The following is a 17,350-nucleotide window of genomic DNA, read 5'->3' as shown; positions in this document are numbered from 1 at the left end:
CTGGAGTGTCACCCAGGAGCATATTTTGATGCAATGGTTGTGATGTTGTGTATTAGTGTTCGTTGGTCTCGTGATACATGTGTATGTAGGTACAATATTCGCCGGTGTACATGTCAAACAGCGCCTTCACTCGGGCTTTGCGCCGCAATATCAACTCTCACTGCATCGTCCCTTCATCCCACTCCATCTCTGTATCGACGTCCATGTATTGACGCTCGATATCAACCTGGCGCTGCTGCATTTCCTGTTGCTGCATCTCCTGCTGCAGCACGATATTGTACACACTACTCTTGAGCGCTGTAAAGACCAGACTCGTCTTGCGCTCCAGGTCACGCAGGCCATCGAGAATGACCGTACTAGGGTTGGCAGCGAGGTCTTCGAGAATGTTGGACAGCTGCACCCACGGTTAGCCTTTGTAGTCCGTCGCGACTGTGGAGGGTACGTGTCGGAAGAGATGACTATTGCAGGGACTCCGGCCAGCTCACCTTTTTCATGTTGTCGGAAAGCCTCTCGTACTCTTCCAGTACCTCCTGCTCCAACGGGGTCAGCTCAGGCACGGTGCCGAGAGAGTTGGTGGGCGCCTCCATCATATCTGTTTTCGTTTACTGGCAGTCGGATGAGCAAAGAAACCTCAACACAGACATGTCAGTGATTCTCAGTGACACGTGGATGTCTGAAGATTGGTGCTGGATCTTCACGTCAAGTATCTTTGACATGTGCATCATTGGATGTCTAAAAGTGTTGTCGGCCAGGTCTTCTATAAAGAGATGGCATAGGACAGGAACGATCTTTTAAGTGGGGCGACCGTGCACACGGGTATGAATTTGCACTGTACTTTAGTGTTGGAAACAAATAGTCCAGCATAGTGCGGGGCACCATTTTTTCTTTTTTCAACAACTCGGTGTCGATTAAGAGATCAGATAAGCATTCACGGCAGCACATTCGTGGGGTTAGGGTCCATGCAGAGCATTTGTACAACTGAACAAGATCCAGGGGGGCAGGACAAGGACAAGGACAAGAAAAACAAAAGGGAGAACACCGCATATTACACAGCCATGGTGGTTCATTCTTCTCCCGGCTGCTTCCCCAGATTTTAGGGTGGGTCGTGAGACGATTGAATGAGGCTCCAGACAGACCAGCCTGATGCGTGGGCGTACATGGAGCGTATGGGTCTAACGAGTTGGGATAACTACAAACAACTATTCAGACTTTTTACCTGGTGTTTCTCTGGTCGTCTTGGATGTTTCAGGTAAGACAAACGTTGGCAACTTGAAAAGAAAGCATGTCACAGGTTGCACATTGAATCGTGTAGTTATTCTGCCTTGTTTTCGAGGCGCAATTTTTGCTGGTGAGCTTTTTTTTTCTTTTTCGTTTTTGGGTTGGCGTAACCCCAAGGTATCTATTACAGGGTAGGGTTGTATTACGAGGGACAGAAAATGAGGCCGTACTTGGTCCCGCGATCAGGCTATGGGTGGATGAGGCAAATATCAAATATCAGCTTAGCCATCAGAGATTAGTGGTGAGAGGGTACAGATAGGTACAAGTGAGAGTGATTACGGGTGCGAATGGGGACGGACAGTCAAGCTGGTGATGGTGACAGGCAAGTATAAACAAGGTGACATTTTGAACGTGTACTTGTACTAACAAACAAGTACAAGTATAGAAATGTCGAGGATGGATGATGGACGATGGACGATGGACGGTAAACACGCGGTCTGTGCAAATATTAAACCGACGGGGGCCAGTGGTCCAGTCCAGCTTTTGGCGCTAGACGAGCCACGAGCCACACGGACCGCCTTGGAGTTGGGACCTGGACGTGTAGCAGTTGGCAGCTAGCAGTCAGTGACGAGGGCGCCACGGCCAGCGGACAAGCCAGAGAGAGTCAAGGTTGTTTTTCAGGGTTTTCTTTTCCCACGCAGAGATCACTGGCAGAAAACGCGCTGGCCGGGTTGGCTTCCGCGCAGCTTTGATACCGGCGGGCAGAGCACTACTTGCCAGTGTTTTTTCAGGATGTCATGCTCGGGGGAGTTTGCGCCTGCGCCTGCGTTTGCGTGCGTCTGCCTCTGTTTCTGTGTGTCTCTGTATCTCTCTGTGTGTGTGTGTGTCTCTGGGCACCAGGCACTGGGCTGGGTCCTAGCACTTTGATGTCTCATCCACCATCTATCCATCTTGTCCCCCTTTTTGCCGTCCCCCACTCTCACCTCACTCTTCTGGCGGCCTTTCCACCTGTTCTTATTCTGACTCTCTTGGCCAGGCTCTGACACTGACAGGATGCGGTTCCTTGTCGGACGGGCTCCTTGTCGTATGCAAGGACTGACACTCATCATTTTGAAAGAGAGAGACGGATAGAGACCCAGAGATGAGATGCCTCGATAGAGATTGGTTTCATGAGGTCTATAGCTGCGCTACGACTCCAAGTATCGACGACTACTGTTGTCTTTTTATTTGTATACAGGGATTTCTCCCAACTCCGCGGATAGGAGCTCACGTGTGTGTATCTGTACCTGTACATACAAGTCATTGCTTGATTTTGCCGTCTTACACATACAAGCTGCTTCTTGTGAAGAATGCAAGGTGGCGAGACATGCAAAAAAAAAAGAAAAAGAAGCCGAACGGCACGGAAAAATAACGAAGAATGACACCAGAATGTCGGCTGGCCTTCTAGATCAACCACAGGGCTGGCTGGGGCTGTTGGGGCCTGTATTATCCCCTGTAAAACATGCCTCTTAGGGCCTTGGGGGCTGCGAGGGCGCTGCAGTTGTAGCAGGCCGGACGGACGTCAATGTTGCTATCTGGCTTCATAAGCACACATGTGTATAAAAGTACCAGTGCTGCAAATCATGGTTATTAAATACACAGCTGCTACTACGATTGCAGCATTGCAAGTAGCATCTAAGCAGAAAAAAAAGAACGCGACCTGTCAGTCTGATGAATTCATGCTGCTCTCTTTATTCCTTTTTTTTCCCTCCACTTTTCTGCTCATAACCCAGATATTGCCTCCTCTTGTCCCTGCTCCAAAACCTGGCTGTCCTGTTTTGTCTTGTCTTGTCCTGTCAACAACGTCCAGGCCTGATCTTCTCTGCCCGGCTTCCTTTCTTGTTCTGTCTCTCTTTTTTCCCTTTCTTTTCTCTCCCGGACTTGTTCAGTCGCCCTCTTTAATAGACATTCCATCATATTCGTCCTTTATTTTCCTCTCTTTTTTAACGTCTGTTTCCCCTCAAATTCCATGGCCGCTGATTAGCATCACGCCCATTCTTTTTATTCTTTTTTATTCATTTTCGCTAGACACCATCCCACGCCAGACTCCATCGCCATCAAAGCTCCACGTCATACGATCCGATCCCGACAACTCTCCTCAACCTCAACTTCCCCCTCGGCCTCGACCATCCCATCCCAACCCCAATCAACTTTATCCTGTCCTGTATCCTACAACCACCCACCATCGTCTCCTGAATTCCGAAACTGCACGCTTGCTGCTTTGCTTCCGCACTGCACTGCATCACTCGGACAAATGAGTTCGATACCTGCTCATCATAAATCTGGCAGTCTTCACTTGTCGCCGTCCAGCCTCAACACCGCCAACAATCCCAACAAGCCCCCCTCGTCCTCGTCGCCCGCTGCGCCGTTTTCTGCCGCTCCCGGGTCCGGCTTTGGCACCGGCACCGGCTTTGGCACCGGCTTCTCGTTTGCACCCGCATCCGCACCTGCAACTCAGGCCCAGGCCCACCTGCGCGAGCGCTTGGCACGCACCTCAACTCCTGACTCTGAAGCTCTTGCTAGTAGTGACGAAGAGCTAGATGTGCGAGCCGCCGTCCGCCCCGTCGCCCCGCTCGATTCGCTTCCGCTTCCGTTGCCGTCATCCCTGGCCAACATCTCGCCAAACGCGCCCCTGAACCATCCCCCGCCCGCCACCGCCACTGCCGCCGCCGCTGCGTCATCATCGTTGGCTGCCACCTCGGCTGCTCCCCTGAACCCTCCTCCCACCTCGGCTCCTCTCTCGGCTGCCACCTCCGCACCCTTCGGCACAAAGCCTGCTCGTCGCACCTCGTGGCTGACCGACACCTCGTCGCCGCTCATGTCTTCTCTGCCGCGTAAGGGCTCCTTTGTTAATGCTATCAATATGTCGCCTACAACCTCCCATCCCAACACCCCTGGAACCGATTCTACCTGGGGCACCCACCCGGCTTCTGCCGGCCTCCAGCGTGCCGGTCAATTCCCCTGGGCCAGTGGCATCTGGAACACAAGCTCTACACCGGCCACTACTGCGAGCAATTCTGCCTCTGCCACATCTGCAACAAATCCCGCAAATTCTACTACTGCCGACCGCAAGGAGGCACCCGCTCGCTTTGCCGAGCACCTCCCCTCACCCACTTCTACTGGCCCCTTGGCCTCCCTTGGCTCTTCCTATCTTGCCGACCCCACTGCCGGCTCTGGCGGCGGTGCTTCCGTCTCTGCCGCGCTTCTACCTCAGACTTCTCCCGCTCTAAATGCCTCTGGCTCAGGTCCGGGGCCCGCCCCTTCCTCCGCGTCCAATCAGACCCAGTTCCCCTTCCCGATTCCTCTGCAACCTACGATTAAGACCCATCGGTCGCAGTCATATTCGGTCGGACAACTCGAATCACATTCACCCGTGAACCTGTTGCCTGCCGGTGTTATTGGAGGTAGGAGTCGACCCCCGCACTCGGGCATACACCATCGCGCATCACGCCCTAGTATGCTTGGCGACCTGAACGAGGGTGGCCTGGGAAAGCTCAAGGAGGTGGACGATGATGCCGACCACAACGAGAACGTCGATCCTATTCAACCCGTCCCTCCCATGTTCCAGTCCATCGAGGCAAAGACGATTGAAAAGCTTGAGCGTGAAAACGCCATGCTACGCCAGCAGCAGCAGCAGTACCAGAATGCTGCTGTCGTTGCTGCCGCTGCCCGTGTGGGAACACGCCCCCGCACCACTTCTGCCTACGGCGTCGCCGGCACTGCCAGTGGTTTCCGCCCCGAGGAGCCCTCTGATTATGCCATTGACGAGCTCGATGAGACATCTGATGCAGTTGACGTAATGGCAAAAAAGACCCCCATGGGACGTCGTCTTAGCGAGTACACAATTCCGACTGCTTACCGGTCTGGCTTCCCGGCCGATCCGCGCAAAGCTGAGAGTCTTAAGCAGCGCGCGTTTTGGCAGTCGTCGCTCGGCTTTGGAGGCTTGGGCGATATTCCGCAAAGCCGTCGCCATTCATTCGCCAACGTTCCCACTCGTCAGCCCTCCACCACGTCCATGACCGAGGCCCAGGCAGCTGCTCTAGAGCAAGCCATGAATCACGAGTCTAAGCCCATACAGGACTTTGGCTACTCCTATGACAACTCGAATAACTCTGGTATGTTTTTTTTTCTGCTTACTCTGACTACCTTGACTGGAGAGGCTAGCTCTAGTCTTTTTTTCAGTCCCTTGCTTCACTTCCCAAGTCTCCTTTTCTTACTATCCATCTATCTTCCAGTCAGCACAATAGAATATTCATCTTCGCAACTCTAGCCCACCATACTAACTCCTACTTCCTTGCTCTGCAGGTGTTTCTTCCTCCTACTTTACTGGCAACTCAAATCTCGTTACTTCTCCTCAACCACCAATGCAGCATGGCGGATTCCCCAATCCTTATCCCACCCCATACTCGATGCATCCTCAGTTCTCTGGACGCACTGTTTCTCCTAGCCACACCGCCTACCCTATCTCGCAACCGCGCCATAACCAACTGCTTCATATTGTCCTGTTTAAATGCGCACGTGCCGATGTATTCTACATTCAAGATGGCACCGGACTCTCTGTTAAGCCCGGAGATCTTGTCATTGTTGAAGCTGATCGTGGTACTGACCTTGGTACCGTTGCCAAGGTTGGCGTTGACTGGCAGACTGCCAAGGACCTGAAGGAACATTATGCTGAGGAGCAGTACAAATGGCTCATGATGTATTCGCAAAACGCAAAGGCTGCCCAAGATAATCCTGTCAACATTGGCGCTGGTCCTGCCATGACCCAGCCTGGTGCAATGGGAGGAATGGGTCCTCCTGGCCAGCATCATATGCAAGAGCCCGTTTCGAACGAGTTGAAGCCCAAGCTGATCAAACGTCTTGCCCAAAACCATGAGATTAGTGCTCTTCGTGAAAAAGAAGGCAACGAGGCGAAGGCTAAGCGGATATGCATGCAAAAGGTCAAGGAGCATGGTCTCAACATGGAGATTCTTGATGCCGAGTTCCAGATGGACTGGAAGAAACTGACCTTTTACTACTTCGCCGATTCGTACATCAACTTCAATTCTCTGGTCACTGATCTGTTCAAGATTTACAAGACTCGTATTTGGATGTCCGCAATCAACCCGGCGTCCTTTGCTAGTCCCACATTGGGCCTACAAGCCCCAAGCGGCGTTGGCCCCGGCGCGGTTGGCACAGGCAGAAATGCCTCTGGTAACACCGATCGCCGCCCGTCTACTCAACAGCTCACGCAGCACCAGGGTCACCTGCCGAATCAACAGCAAACCCAGAATCAGCTTCACAACACCCCCCAACACCTCAGCCAAAGCCAGCAACAGCAACAGCAACAACAACAGACCCAGAACCAACATCAACACCAGCATCAGAATCAGCACCAACACTCTGCCTCATCTCACCTGCAGCTGACAAACACCCAGCAACAACAGAGTCACCAGCACCAGCATCAGCACCAGCATCAGCACCAGCACCACATGCAACACCAGCAACGCTCTACTGGCCGCCATATGCAACCTAACTTTCCCAACATGCCTCTTCACATGTCCATACCAGGCATGAATTCTGGAGGCATGTACCCCAACAGCCCGCTTTCTGCCTCTGTTTCGGGGCCTGGTGCCAACGTCAACCCCGTATCTGTTTCTCAATATGCAAACTACGGCAATGCGCCTAGAGGAGCTCCGAGCCCGTACGGTGCTGGTCCTGGTACTATTCCTAGCATCCCTCAGGGCCCCAGTCCCGGTCATTTCACTGGTGCTGGCCCAGGACATAGCCCTAGCCCTGGCACGCCTTGGAATACCGATGTTAGAAGTACCGAGATGCTTGGACAGCCAATGGTGGGTGTTTCCGGCTCAACATCACCTAATGGGCACCCGGACTGGGTGAACGCTTTTCAGAGTCTGTCAATGAACTCGCGTTAAAGGGTTGTCGGGCAATTCTATGGGGAGCCTTGTCCGCCATTCTCCGGCTTCGACTTTACAGTCGCGTTTTATTCGTTTTTTTTTCTTCTCCCTTTTCCGCTTACCCCGTTAAACATTTCCGTCATCCGTCTTATACACACTCTTGGTCGGCCTTCTTCAGCAGATGCTCTATTTTCTTCCTGTTTGTTTTCTGCAACCTCTATTAGACGAGCGGTAGATGTCTCTCTGTACATGACTTGGGACGTCGATATGTCTCACACCGGCGTTTTTTTTCTGTATTGTTTCCAGTATCCCTAATCCACATTTCCTCTTCATTATCATTTATTCATTATTTCCTTTCTCTTTCTTTTCTCTTCATACTTTTCCACTTTCCTTTTTCTTCTTCTAGTTTTTGTCTTCTTTTTAAACTTGATTTGTATCGCTGTCTCTTGTATGTTATATTACTCTTTGCTTTTGGATTCTTTGATTCTTTTTTGTTTCTTGTGGCTTGAAATCTGCCTTACACAACACACATATTCAAAGACACATGCCGATAGACATGATTGTATGCTTGGTTTTTATTTTCTGCATAATACCAACTCATGTCCTGGCACTGAAGACGAGGGGCAGACATGGCCTCGACCTTGTGCTCCTCTCTTCTTGCTAGGCACTATTTCTTTTTCTCTTCCTATGTTTCTTTCCCATGCTCTTTTATTATTAGTTATTTGCTTTTGTCCATGTTTCTCCAAGATCTTCTCTTTTTGTTTTGGGACGTGTTCATATTAGCGTGCTGATCATTGGTTCAATTCTTACTTTTCTAGTCGTAGAAACGAAGTATTGGATGCATGAAGCTGCAATGGCCATTTCATTTACTTCCTACTTGTTTTTTCCCTTCTCAACATTTTCTTTGCTGGGCCCAGTCGGATGCGCACCCTAGTCACAGCATACAAACGACATACATACAAACACAGGATTGGACATTAGATTGTAGTAGATGGGGCATCATGCTAGATGCTTCTTCCACATTTTTTTAGACTTATTGCCTTCTGGCTGGTGGTGGAGAGGCCGGGCGTGCCTGAGTCTCCAAGTTCGTGGTGGGCAGGGCGTGTATTTCTTGACTTTCGTTTTCACTGTTTGACTATTCTACGCACAATATATTAGCTAAGCCTTTAGCTCCATGTATTCCAAAGTGACACTGCTTGATCAATGGCGCCATCATTCATTGTGGACACATTGGCGACACATGGACATGGGCAGTTGCGTTTTCTGTGTCACGCCAAGTCTGTGTTGCACAAGGTCACAGTTAGGAGATTTGTGTAAGTGCATTCCTGTTCTGTCTGCGATTTTGGGTAAGAACCATGTACACACCTTCTCTCATCTTGCTCCTGCCTAAAAGTTGCGACAAGAATGATCCTGTGTCGGTGAAAAGTTTTCAGTGCCCCTCCTTTGTCTTTAGTTGTAATCTTCTTGTTGGTAGTCACAGAGTGAACATCTTCATTCTTTGAGTCAAAACATTTTTGGATAATTCAACGACATGGCGCCTCGGCAAAAGCCGAAGCGCAAGACAAGAGGTATGGCATTTAATCTTCATATCATTTGTGGCCTTTACACTAGTTATGGGTAAAGCTCTCTAACTCTCTTGGGACAGAGTTGCAGCAACTCCTCAGCAACAAATCGAATGGCACAGCCAGGCTAATGAGCCCTCCAACATCGGCCGCTGCTCCAGTTCCACCTACTTCTGATATCAATAGTTCTGTCCATCAAACAAAGACCATACAGCTACGTGGCCAGCCAAAGGCCTTTGTCTCTCCGCCTCGTTCACCACTGAAGAATCTCCAGGCCAACCGTATTCTCAAAGCTAGTTCAGCCAAAGGTTCTTCTGGGAAGGCTTCACCCGAAAAAACACACCTGGCGGCAATTAAGACCTCTAAAGGGGGAGTAAAAAATGCAAAGACAGTAAATCTTGAATTACCCGTTGCAGATGAAAAGCCTTACGGTAGCCCTCGAAAAAAGACAAACAAGACCATTGGTGATGGAGGCGGCGGCACACCGACAGCGAAGCTAACGGTAACGCACCATGTGCAATCTTTCTTTTCCCCCAAGCCGACACAGGGAAATACGCCGATGATGCGAAGTGCTTTGATTAATGGAAAATTGCGAGAACAACTCTTGGAGTCGAAAGATGACAAGGCTGGAAAGAGTGCAGTTGAGACCTCTCCTCTTCGCTCACCTGTTATCCATACTTATGGTCTGGGCAAGCAAAGCCTCTTGGATAAGCCTATGCAAAAGATAACAAACGGACATATTTTCGCCAACCTAGCTTCAGACGATTCAGCTGGAAGTGCAAAACTCTGGGACATTCCATTCAGCCCGGTGAAGACTAAGCCAAAGGTTGAGCTCTATGCTACACCAGCACTTCCTACATCTCCTCCCATGATGGCCAAGAAGACAAACATGGCGACCAAGGAACAGCAGAACCAGGTCCCAAATGCCCCATTTCCTGATATGCGAGTGGAGAATAAAAACCCTGGAAGAGAGTCTTCTGGAATTTTACCTAGTCTAAAGCCAGACCCCCAGCCGTCGATCGTCCTCTCATCAACTATCATCCGGAATGCCAGAGAAGGGGATCTAACAACCCGTTTTGCCCAAAAACAAACTACCAGAGAGGCTAGAAACGAGAATGCTGTTATTCTCATTTCTAGCGATGGAGAGTCTAGCTCTGAGGATTCAGAAACTGATTCTGACTCTGACGATGAGTTTGTGCCGTCGGGTAAAGGGGCATTTCGTACCAAGAGAGTAGCCACCACGAAGACTCGGAAAAGGCCAGCTTCCACCGAAAAGAAAGGCCTTGCAACTGATATCGGCGCCTCCAACAAGGACGAGAGCCAGAAGTCTTCAGGCAACAACCATATCTATTCTAGTTCCAAATTGGAGCGTAGCACAAACAAGGACCCACCCAGGTTCAAGGTCACTGGTGAAATCGTCAATGCTAAGTCGTCTCATACACTCACACCCGCTCAGCAAGAACAACACAATAGGGTCGATAAAGGCAAATCACTTTTGCAGAAGGATACATTTGAGCTGAGGCCGGCTCGAATTGCGACTGATGATTACTTCAACTTCAACAGTTCCGGAGCTGAATCCGATCACCAACAAAAACTACGAAACACCAATGAAGCGACGACGATCGACACTCAACGGAAGAAAATCGCTGTTCCACAAAAGCAGCAACCGAAAAAGCCAGCACCTACCGCAGAGAAGCCCAAAGTTCAGTCACCGATAGAACTGTTGGCTCAGCTTCTTAGCGGTGCAGGAGATGCCTTGGCCTCACCCCGAAAGACTGCAAAACCAAAAGCTGGACCGACGAAAAAGCGAAAGACGGAGCACGCAAGCGAAAGTACCGATATTTCTGACTTGTAGGTAGGTTGGATCAAAGTCAAGTATATGCTCCTTGAGTGTTAATTGATATCTATAGGTCTTCGTTAGTAGTTGCAAAGCTGCAGGGCGCCCAGTCGAAAAAGTCTCGACTTCAAGCCCAGAAATCACTACGCGAGACTGAGAAGTTGTTCAGCAAGCGTAACACTGAGCTTGTCGAGGACCTCAAGAATGAGAGTATGAGGCTGTAAGTTATCATCGACAGAAATGAACAGTATCTCTTGTTAACCATTGGGCATAGTGAGACCAAGATTCAAAAGGCCTACGATGCCATCACCAATCGATTGGATGAGTTCAGCCGCATGTTTGACGATGCTGTTCCAAGCCCTCAAGAAATTGAAGGGGAATTTACAGCCGTCATGAATCATGCTAAGGGCGTCGGTACGATATACAACGAAGTCAAGGACGAGTTCCAAAAGTACCACCTCAAAGTCCCTGTCGATGATTGGAACAAGGACTGGGATGAGGTTGACGAAATCATCGCACTCGGTGAGCAGCTTGGCCAGAAAATAATTCAGACACATGTGTCTGCAGAGCCTGAACCTGGAAAGGCATATCACAAACTCATGGAGAGTCTGAGTGATAAAGAGAAGGCTATTGCGCCTGTATTATTTCCAGAGAGCTTGGAGGAGTTGCGAGTTAAGTCGTGGGGACAGGCCGTTTGGGGGCTTTGGGAAGCATTGAACAGTGTAGCTGAGATTACATCGTGATTAAATTGTTTGTTAGGTGCTAGTTATTGGCTACCATGTACTACGACTAATCAGTAACTAGCACCAATATTGTCAGCAATGATGTCTGTTTATCAGCGGTGTAGGTTTCACTATCAGTTGACGAAAAGAAAACATCCAATAAGTGGGGCTTCACCGACGAGGGCACAAAACCCCCACTAGAAAAGGTGGACCTAGGGCGCTAAGCCACATTTGAACTCCTGTAGCCCACAAACGCCACCCACCAAAAATTTCGAAAATCTGCACCAACTTATTTGGCAGGGGAATTTTTCTTGTTCTTCTCATCCCGCTTTACCTGTGTCAACCAAAAGTCTCTATTTCGGCCCACATACAGGTACGTTAATGAAGAAAAAAACCACGGCTACTGAGAGATAGATTGATGCTCGACGAGAGGAACGGACAACACGATCATGGAACTATGAGTGGCAATGCCAACAACGACGAATCTCGCGACTTCCCTGGAATCGGCTCGGATATGGCTATGCTTCAATTCAACGACTCCTCGACCTGAAAGCTTGTCGAGGGTAGAGGGAGATTGATGAAGAGTTTTCCTGGGCTTGCGTTTCGGCCACCGACAACATCCATATTTCATGCTCGACAGAAACTGTTTATGACGCTGCCATGGCTGGAATTTGAAATGGAAGAAATACTCTGCACCCTCTTGTTTCCGTCGTTCTCACCGCCTCGAACTGCATCAATATGTCTCCAGTGCCAATTCCGCGGCCATTCTTGATACTAACTATTATTCCCTCCAGTCAAAATGGGTGCCCTCAAGTACGTCGAAGAGCTGCAGAAGCGCAAGCAGTCGGATGTCATCCGCTTCCTGCTCCGTGTTCGCTGCTGGGAAGTATGTTAAACCGAACCACCGCTCGATCCGAGTCCGTAATACAACACTGTGATACCAATATGTGGATGCTCTTGGGCTGAAATCCACGCCGGCATGCAACCCATGTCGTCGACATCAAGGCAGGACGTCTGTAGTCTTTGCAATATAAAGACTTGAAGGCAGAAACCATGGTGTCGAAAGGACGACATGGGGAACTACTGGACTGTGGATCTCACCACCCTTCATCCTTGCTATACACTCGTTGAACATTTTGCTGAGAGTGCATCAATATAGCTCCGCCAGCTGAACGTCATCCACCGTGCCTCGCGCCCCTCGCGCCCCGACAAGGCCCGCCGCCTGGGATACAAGGCCAAGCAGGGCTACGTCGTCTACCGCGTGCGTGTCCGCCGTGGTGGCCGCAAGAAGCCCGTCGCCAAGGGTGCCACCTACGGTATGTATCTCCCACTGACATGAAAAAAAAGAGGCCAATCAACGCAGTACTAACTCCCTTACAGGCAAGCCCACCAACCACGGTGTTAACCAGCTGAAGTACCAGCGCTCTCTGCGTGCTACCGCTGAGGAGCGTGTCGGCCGCCGCTGCGCTAACCTGCGTGTTCTCAACTCGTACTGGATCAACCAGGACTCGACCTACAAGTACTTCGAGGTCATCCTGGTCGACCCCCAGCACAAGGCCATCCGCCAGGATGCCCGCATCAACTGGATCTGCGCTCCCGTCCACAAGCACCGCGAGGCCCGTGGCCTTACCTCCACCGGCAAGCGCTCGCGTGGTCTCAACAAGGGTCACAAGTACAACAAGACCACTGCCGGCCGCAGAAAGACCTGGAAGAGACACAACACCCTGTCTCTGTGGCGCTACCGGTAGATGTGATCAGAGCATCAATGGTGCATTGGCAGTCTCATGCTTCTGGCTGTCGGCGCATCTTGTGTTCTTTTCGCAGTGTCTGCTACAATTCGCCATCACTGCCGTCGCTGCTGTTGAGAAGCTGGATGTGAAGTGTATGGGATCATCAATGGTGCCATGGCCATGGCTGTGGGCTAGGGAGGGGTTCTACTATGCTGACGAAGGCTTCTGCAATCGGGTAGTTTGATGGGTAACCAGTGGTTTGGCAGGTAGTGGTAGCTCGGGCATACCCCCGAAACAAAAAACAAAAGAAAACGAGGGTTCAACAAAAAAATGAAAAGAACAAAAAACACTTGACAACACATCTCTTTTGGCATTTCGACAACCTTGGTTTCCATGAGTTATGAGTACTTTTCCCTTTCGTACCACTGCTCCTCTTTGTCTTTCCCCCTTCTGGCCTTTCTTTTCCGCATGGTGTTTCAGGACTGTCACGATCTTTTTTTTGTTTGTTATTGACTTGCTTTTTCATGGACATGAACTTCCAAGGGCTTTGTTTTAGGCTAAATACACATCGTATCGTTTGGATCATGGAGAGAATCGGTACCGTAGCTATTGGAAACAAAATCGTGCTATACGGATTTATTTTATCCAGAATAACGATGTCCACGGTAATCTGTAATCCAAAATATCGCGGTAAAAAATTTTCCCTTGTTGTTTTTTTTTTTACACGTCTATCCCATACTTAAAACATCTTTTACAATGGTTTAGTGCACATCTTGTGGTGTTGAGCGTGATCCAAGCGATTTTGGCCATTTGCTGAATGGCAGGCCCCGCAAAACTTGCCATCACCACGACAAGAAGCGCAAAAAGAATTATGGAAACTTGTGATTCATGAGACGAATTTCTCGACGGATCGAAGGCATGGAACTTTATCTTCTGCGTCTTCTCTTTTGTCATCTGGATTGAATTGGGGTTGACTTGTCGGTTTCCATTCCTCTCGCATTGTTAACCCATACCCTTAATATAATATCATGTGCCTGGTTTATGAATGATCCCCGAGCCCTACGACAGGATCTCACACAGGTTTCTCCACAATTAACATGATGTCACGCCCAAATCTAGCGACTTACCTTCTTTCATTTACGCGTCCAGACACGATTTTTCGAGATACCCAGCACATTAAAAATAGTTACAAAACAAACAAACCACCGAATTTTGAGATACACGACACTCCCACCAACGCCGATTTACCACCGAATTTTGACTATTTTTTTTTTTTTTTTTTCAAATTGAATTCTCACTTATCTCGTACTTGAAATGTCTCCTACACTGTTGTGGTGCTCGAGATGCGCTGCTCAGCGCAACGAAAAATGAGTTTGGCCGTTTTCAGAATGGCGCGCGTAACAAAACCTGTCAGCGCCACCAAAAGAAGCGGAAGCTTGCAGACACTCATGAATCATGGGACGACTTTATCAAAGAATTGAGAGAATGGAACCATCCGGTACTGAAAAAGAAATCGCCATTTCCTGCCCCCAAGCTCTCTTGAAGACACCTGCTAACGCTCACTTTAGGATCAGAAAAAGGTCTTCCACGTCGAGAAGCTCTTTCCCATGGATTGTCTTCCTGTCAGTTTTGGTTCCAAATCGCCTGAAGCGCCCACAACAACCCAGTCAATCCAGGAGCTTGTTAGAATGATTCGGGCAGAAGGCGGCTTTCGTTACGCCTATTTAGGGAAGGATAATCGCGTCACCCCAACGATATATAGCTTCATTTGCTGTTAGAATATCCGTCAATACCAGAAATATACCGCACAGGGTATCCGGGATGTCAAGCAGAGAGAAAGGTTTCTGTGCGAAGGCTGGTTGAGGTTGCGCCCTTCTCTGGCAGAGAAACAGCTGAGGCTAGAGCTGTACCACATCTACCATAAGCCTTATGAGACTGCAGAACTGAGTATCGATTGCAAGGAGTTCATTGATGCTCAGCTCAGTTCATCTACTCCGTCCCAGATATACCGCGATCTTGTGGATTCAAGAATCCCTGGATTTGACAACATTGCTCAGCACCAGGTCTACTACCGGTGGAAACAGGTAAATGGCTTGGTATCCCAGCAAATCCCCAATCCCAATGTGTCGCCCCAGGTGCCACTTTCAGATGAACAAAATCAAGACCAATCTGAAAGCGAAGCTCTGGAGATGGATACACCTGCTGGCATTTCCTCTGACGAGACCGACCCCGCCCAACGCGAATTCGAAGCCATGATTCAGGATCTGAAGCCAGCGGTCAGAGCTGCAGAAGAGCAAGCGGCGAAGGGGAACACAAAGTTTATGGCCGAGTTCGTTGCGCTTCACTCTCACACTCGGGATTTTACGAGTGACTTACGTATGATTGAAAGCTCTCGAACGGTCCCTTCGACGCAGGCTCCCTGCAAGACCTCTCTCAGCTCGTACTACTTGTGAAGGTCCTGGCCACAGTTTCTGCGTTTTCTCGTGAGCGTTGTTCTTTTGTGTTTTCCCATGTGAGAGCTTTCTTCAGGATTTGCTTAACTACTTCTCGTGAATGCCAACATTTCTCCATGCCAATTCAATTCCATTGATAACCCTTGCCTGATATACCATGTGTGTTCAGTTCACAGACGTCCTTGTCGCCCGATGAGGCCGTGGATACGTTATTTAAATCGTGCTAGCAGCAGAAAAGAACGAGGTCTTCCTCGTTGAAGCCGGCGGCCGAGCTGATGACGGCCTCGCGATTGTTCCTAGTACCTGTGAGTATCCCTCATCGTTTTGACCGTTGACAAGACCAATAGCGTTCAAACTCTCCATATCTCCGGGTTCTACGGATGTCAGACAAACCTCCTCAGAGCCTTTAAATGCCTCTTCATAAAGGGCCTTTCTTGAAAGACCCTTACGCCTCAGGCAACCAGTCGGCTCACCGTGTTTTTGCAGCCAACCTTGCCATTGTTCATCTCTAGCACCGATGTCACCAGTATCACCATGATAGGAAAGTAATAATGGTTGTTCAGGTAGATTGAAAACATCGGCACATGACATATATATTAGGGGCACTGCGTTAGCAGCGGAGGAAATGTTGGCATTCGCGAGAAATAGTTAACAATACAAGACCCAGCCAACCCAACCCAGGAGGGAAGCCCTCACACAAGAGGACGCAGAAACTGTGGCCAGGACCTTCACAAGTAGTACGAGCTGAGAGAGGTCTTGCAGGGAGCCTGCGTCGAAGGGACCGTTCGAGAGCTTTCAATCATACGTAAGTCACTCGTAAAATCCCGAGTGTGAGAGTGAAGCGCAACGAACTCGGCCATAAACTTTGTGTTCCCCTTCGCCGCTTGCTCTTCTGCAGCTCTGACCGCTGGCTTCAGATCCTGAATCATGGCTTCGAATTCGCGTTGGGCGGGGTCGGTCTCGTCAGAGGAAATGCCAGCAGGTGTATCCATCTCCAGAGCTTCGCTTTCAGATTGGTCTTGATTTTGTTCATCTGAAAGTGGCACCTGGGGCGACACATTGGGATTGGGGATTTGCTGGGATACCAAGCCATTTACCTGTTTCCACCGGTAGTAGACCTGGTGCTGAGCAATGTTGTCAAATCCAGGGATTCTTGAATCCACAAGATCGCGGTATATCTGGGACGGAGTAGATGAACTGAGCTGAGCATCAATGAACTCCTTGCAATCGATACTCAGTTCTGCAGTCTCATAAGGCTTATGGTAGATGTGGTACAGCTCTAGCCTCAGCTGTTTCTCTGCCAGAGAAGGGCGCAACCTCAACCAGCCTTCGCACAGAAACCTTTCTCTCTGCTTGACATCCCGGATACCCTGTGCGGTATATTTCTGGTATTGACGGATATTCTAACAGCAAATGAAGCTATATATCGTTGGGGTGACGCGATTATCCTTCCCTAAATAGGCGTAACGAAAGCCGCCTTCTGCCCGAATCATTCTAACAAGCTCCTGGATTGACTGGGTTGTTGTGGGCGCTTCAGGCGATTTGGAACCAAAACTGACAGGAAGACAATCCATGGGAAAGAGCTTCTCGACGTGGAAGACCTTTTTCTGATCCTAAAGTGAGCGTTAGCAGGTGTCTTCAAGAGAGCTTGGGGGCAGGAAATGGCGATTTCTTTTTCAGTACCGGATGGTTCCATTCTCTCAATTCTTTGATAAAGTCGTCCCATGATTCATGAGTGTCTGCAAGCTTCCGCTTCTTTTGGTGGCGCTGACAGGTTTTGTTACGCGCGCCATTCTGAAAACGGCCAAACTCATTTTTCGTTGCGCTGAGCAGCGCATCTCGAGCACCACAACAGTGTAGGAGACATTTCAAGTACGAGATGGATCCGAATG

At 49.6% G+C, this 17,350-nt stretch overlaps 6 protein-coding genes across 6 annotated transcripts; 4 read left to right on the top strand and 2 right to left on the bottom strand.

The window, feature by feature from the left end:
* Nucleotides 1-157: 157 nt before the first annotated feature.
* On the bottom strand, nt 158-587 carry BROUX77_002272 (uncharacterized protein; the record flags this gene model as incomplete). The annotated part of the gene is made up of 2 exons (XM_073746794.1): nt 158-394; nt 486-587. The coding sequence occupies 2 exons, from the start codon at nt 585-587 to the stop codon at nt 158-160; spliced, it is 339 nt and encodes a 112-aa protein (XP_073607354.1).
* Nucleotides 588-3,511: 2,924 nt separating this feature from the next.
* On the top strand, nt 3,512-7,172 carry BROUX77_002271 (uncharacterized protein; the record flags this gene model as incomplete). Its single annotated transcript, XM_073746793.1, has 2 exons — nt 3,512-5,372; nt 5,563-7,172. The coding sequence occupies 2 exons, from the start codon at nt 3,512-3,514 to the stop codon at nt 7,170-7,172; spliced, it is 3,471 nt and encodes a 1,156-aa protein (XP_073607353.1).
* A 1,674-nt stretch (nt 7,173-8,846) lies between these two features.
* BROUX77_002270 (uncharacterized protein) lies at nt 8,847-11,296 on the top strand (the record flags this gene model as incomplete). Its single annotated transcript, XM_073746792.1, has 3 exons — nt 8,847-10,567; nt 10,627-10,773; nt 10,828-11,296. 3 exons carry the CDS (start codon nt 8,847-8,849, stop codon nt 11,294-11,296), a joined length of 2,337 nt encoding a protein of 778 aa, XP_073607352.1.
* A 778-nt stretch (nt 11,297-12,074) lies between these two features.
* Nucleotides 12,075-13,023, top strand: BROUX77_002269 (uncharacterized protein; the record flags this gene model as incomplete). The annotated part of the gene is made up of 3 exons (XM_073746791.1): nt 12,075-12,161; nt 12,435-12,591; nt 12,656-13,023. The coding sequence occupies 3 exons, from the start codon at nt 12,075-12,077 to the stop codon at nt 13,021-13,023; spliced, it is 612 nt and encodes a 203-aa protein (XP_073607351.1).
* A 1,467-nt stretch (nt 13,024-14,490) lies between these two features.
* BROUX77_002268 (uncharacterized protein) lies at nt 14,491-15,458 on the top strand (the record flags this gene model as incomplete). The annotated part of the gene is made up of 2 exons (XM_073746790.1): nt 14,491-14,503; nt 14,890-15,458. The coding sequence occupies 2 exons, from the start codon at nt 14,491-14,493 to the stop codon at nt 15,456-15,458; spliced, it is 582 nt and encodes a 193-aa protein (XP_073607350.1).
* Nucleotides 15,459-16,186: 728 nt separating this feature from the next.
* On the bottom strand, nt 16,187-17,154 carry BROUX77_002267 (uncharacterized protein; the record flags this gene model as incomplete). The annotated part of the gene is made up of 2 exons (XM_073746788.1): nt 16,187-16,755; nt 17,142-17,154. The coding sequence occupies 2 exons, from the start codon at nt 17,152-17,154 to the stop codon at nt 16,187-16,189; spliced, it is 582 nt and encodes a 193-aa protein (XP_073607349.1).
* Between the last annotated feature and the right edge of the window lie 196 nt (nt 17,155-17,350).

Source organism: Berkeleyomyces rouxiae (genome assembly GCF_048999995.1).
Source record: "Berkeleyomyces rouxiae strain 22BRR77 chromosome Unknown BrBRR77_ptg000002l, whole genome shotgun sequence".
NCBI lineage: Eukaryota > Fungi > Ascomycota > Sordariomycetes > Microascales > Ceratocystidaceae > Berkeleyomyces > Berkeleyomyces rouxiae.
The sequence above is the reverse complement of the archived record's forward strand: the minus strand, read 5'-3'. Positions and strand labels throughout refer to the sequence as shown.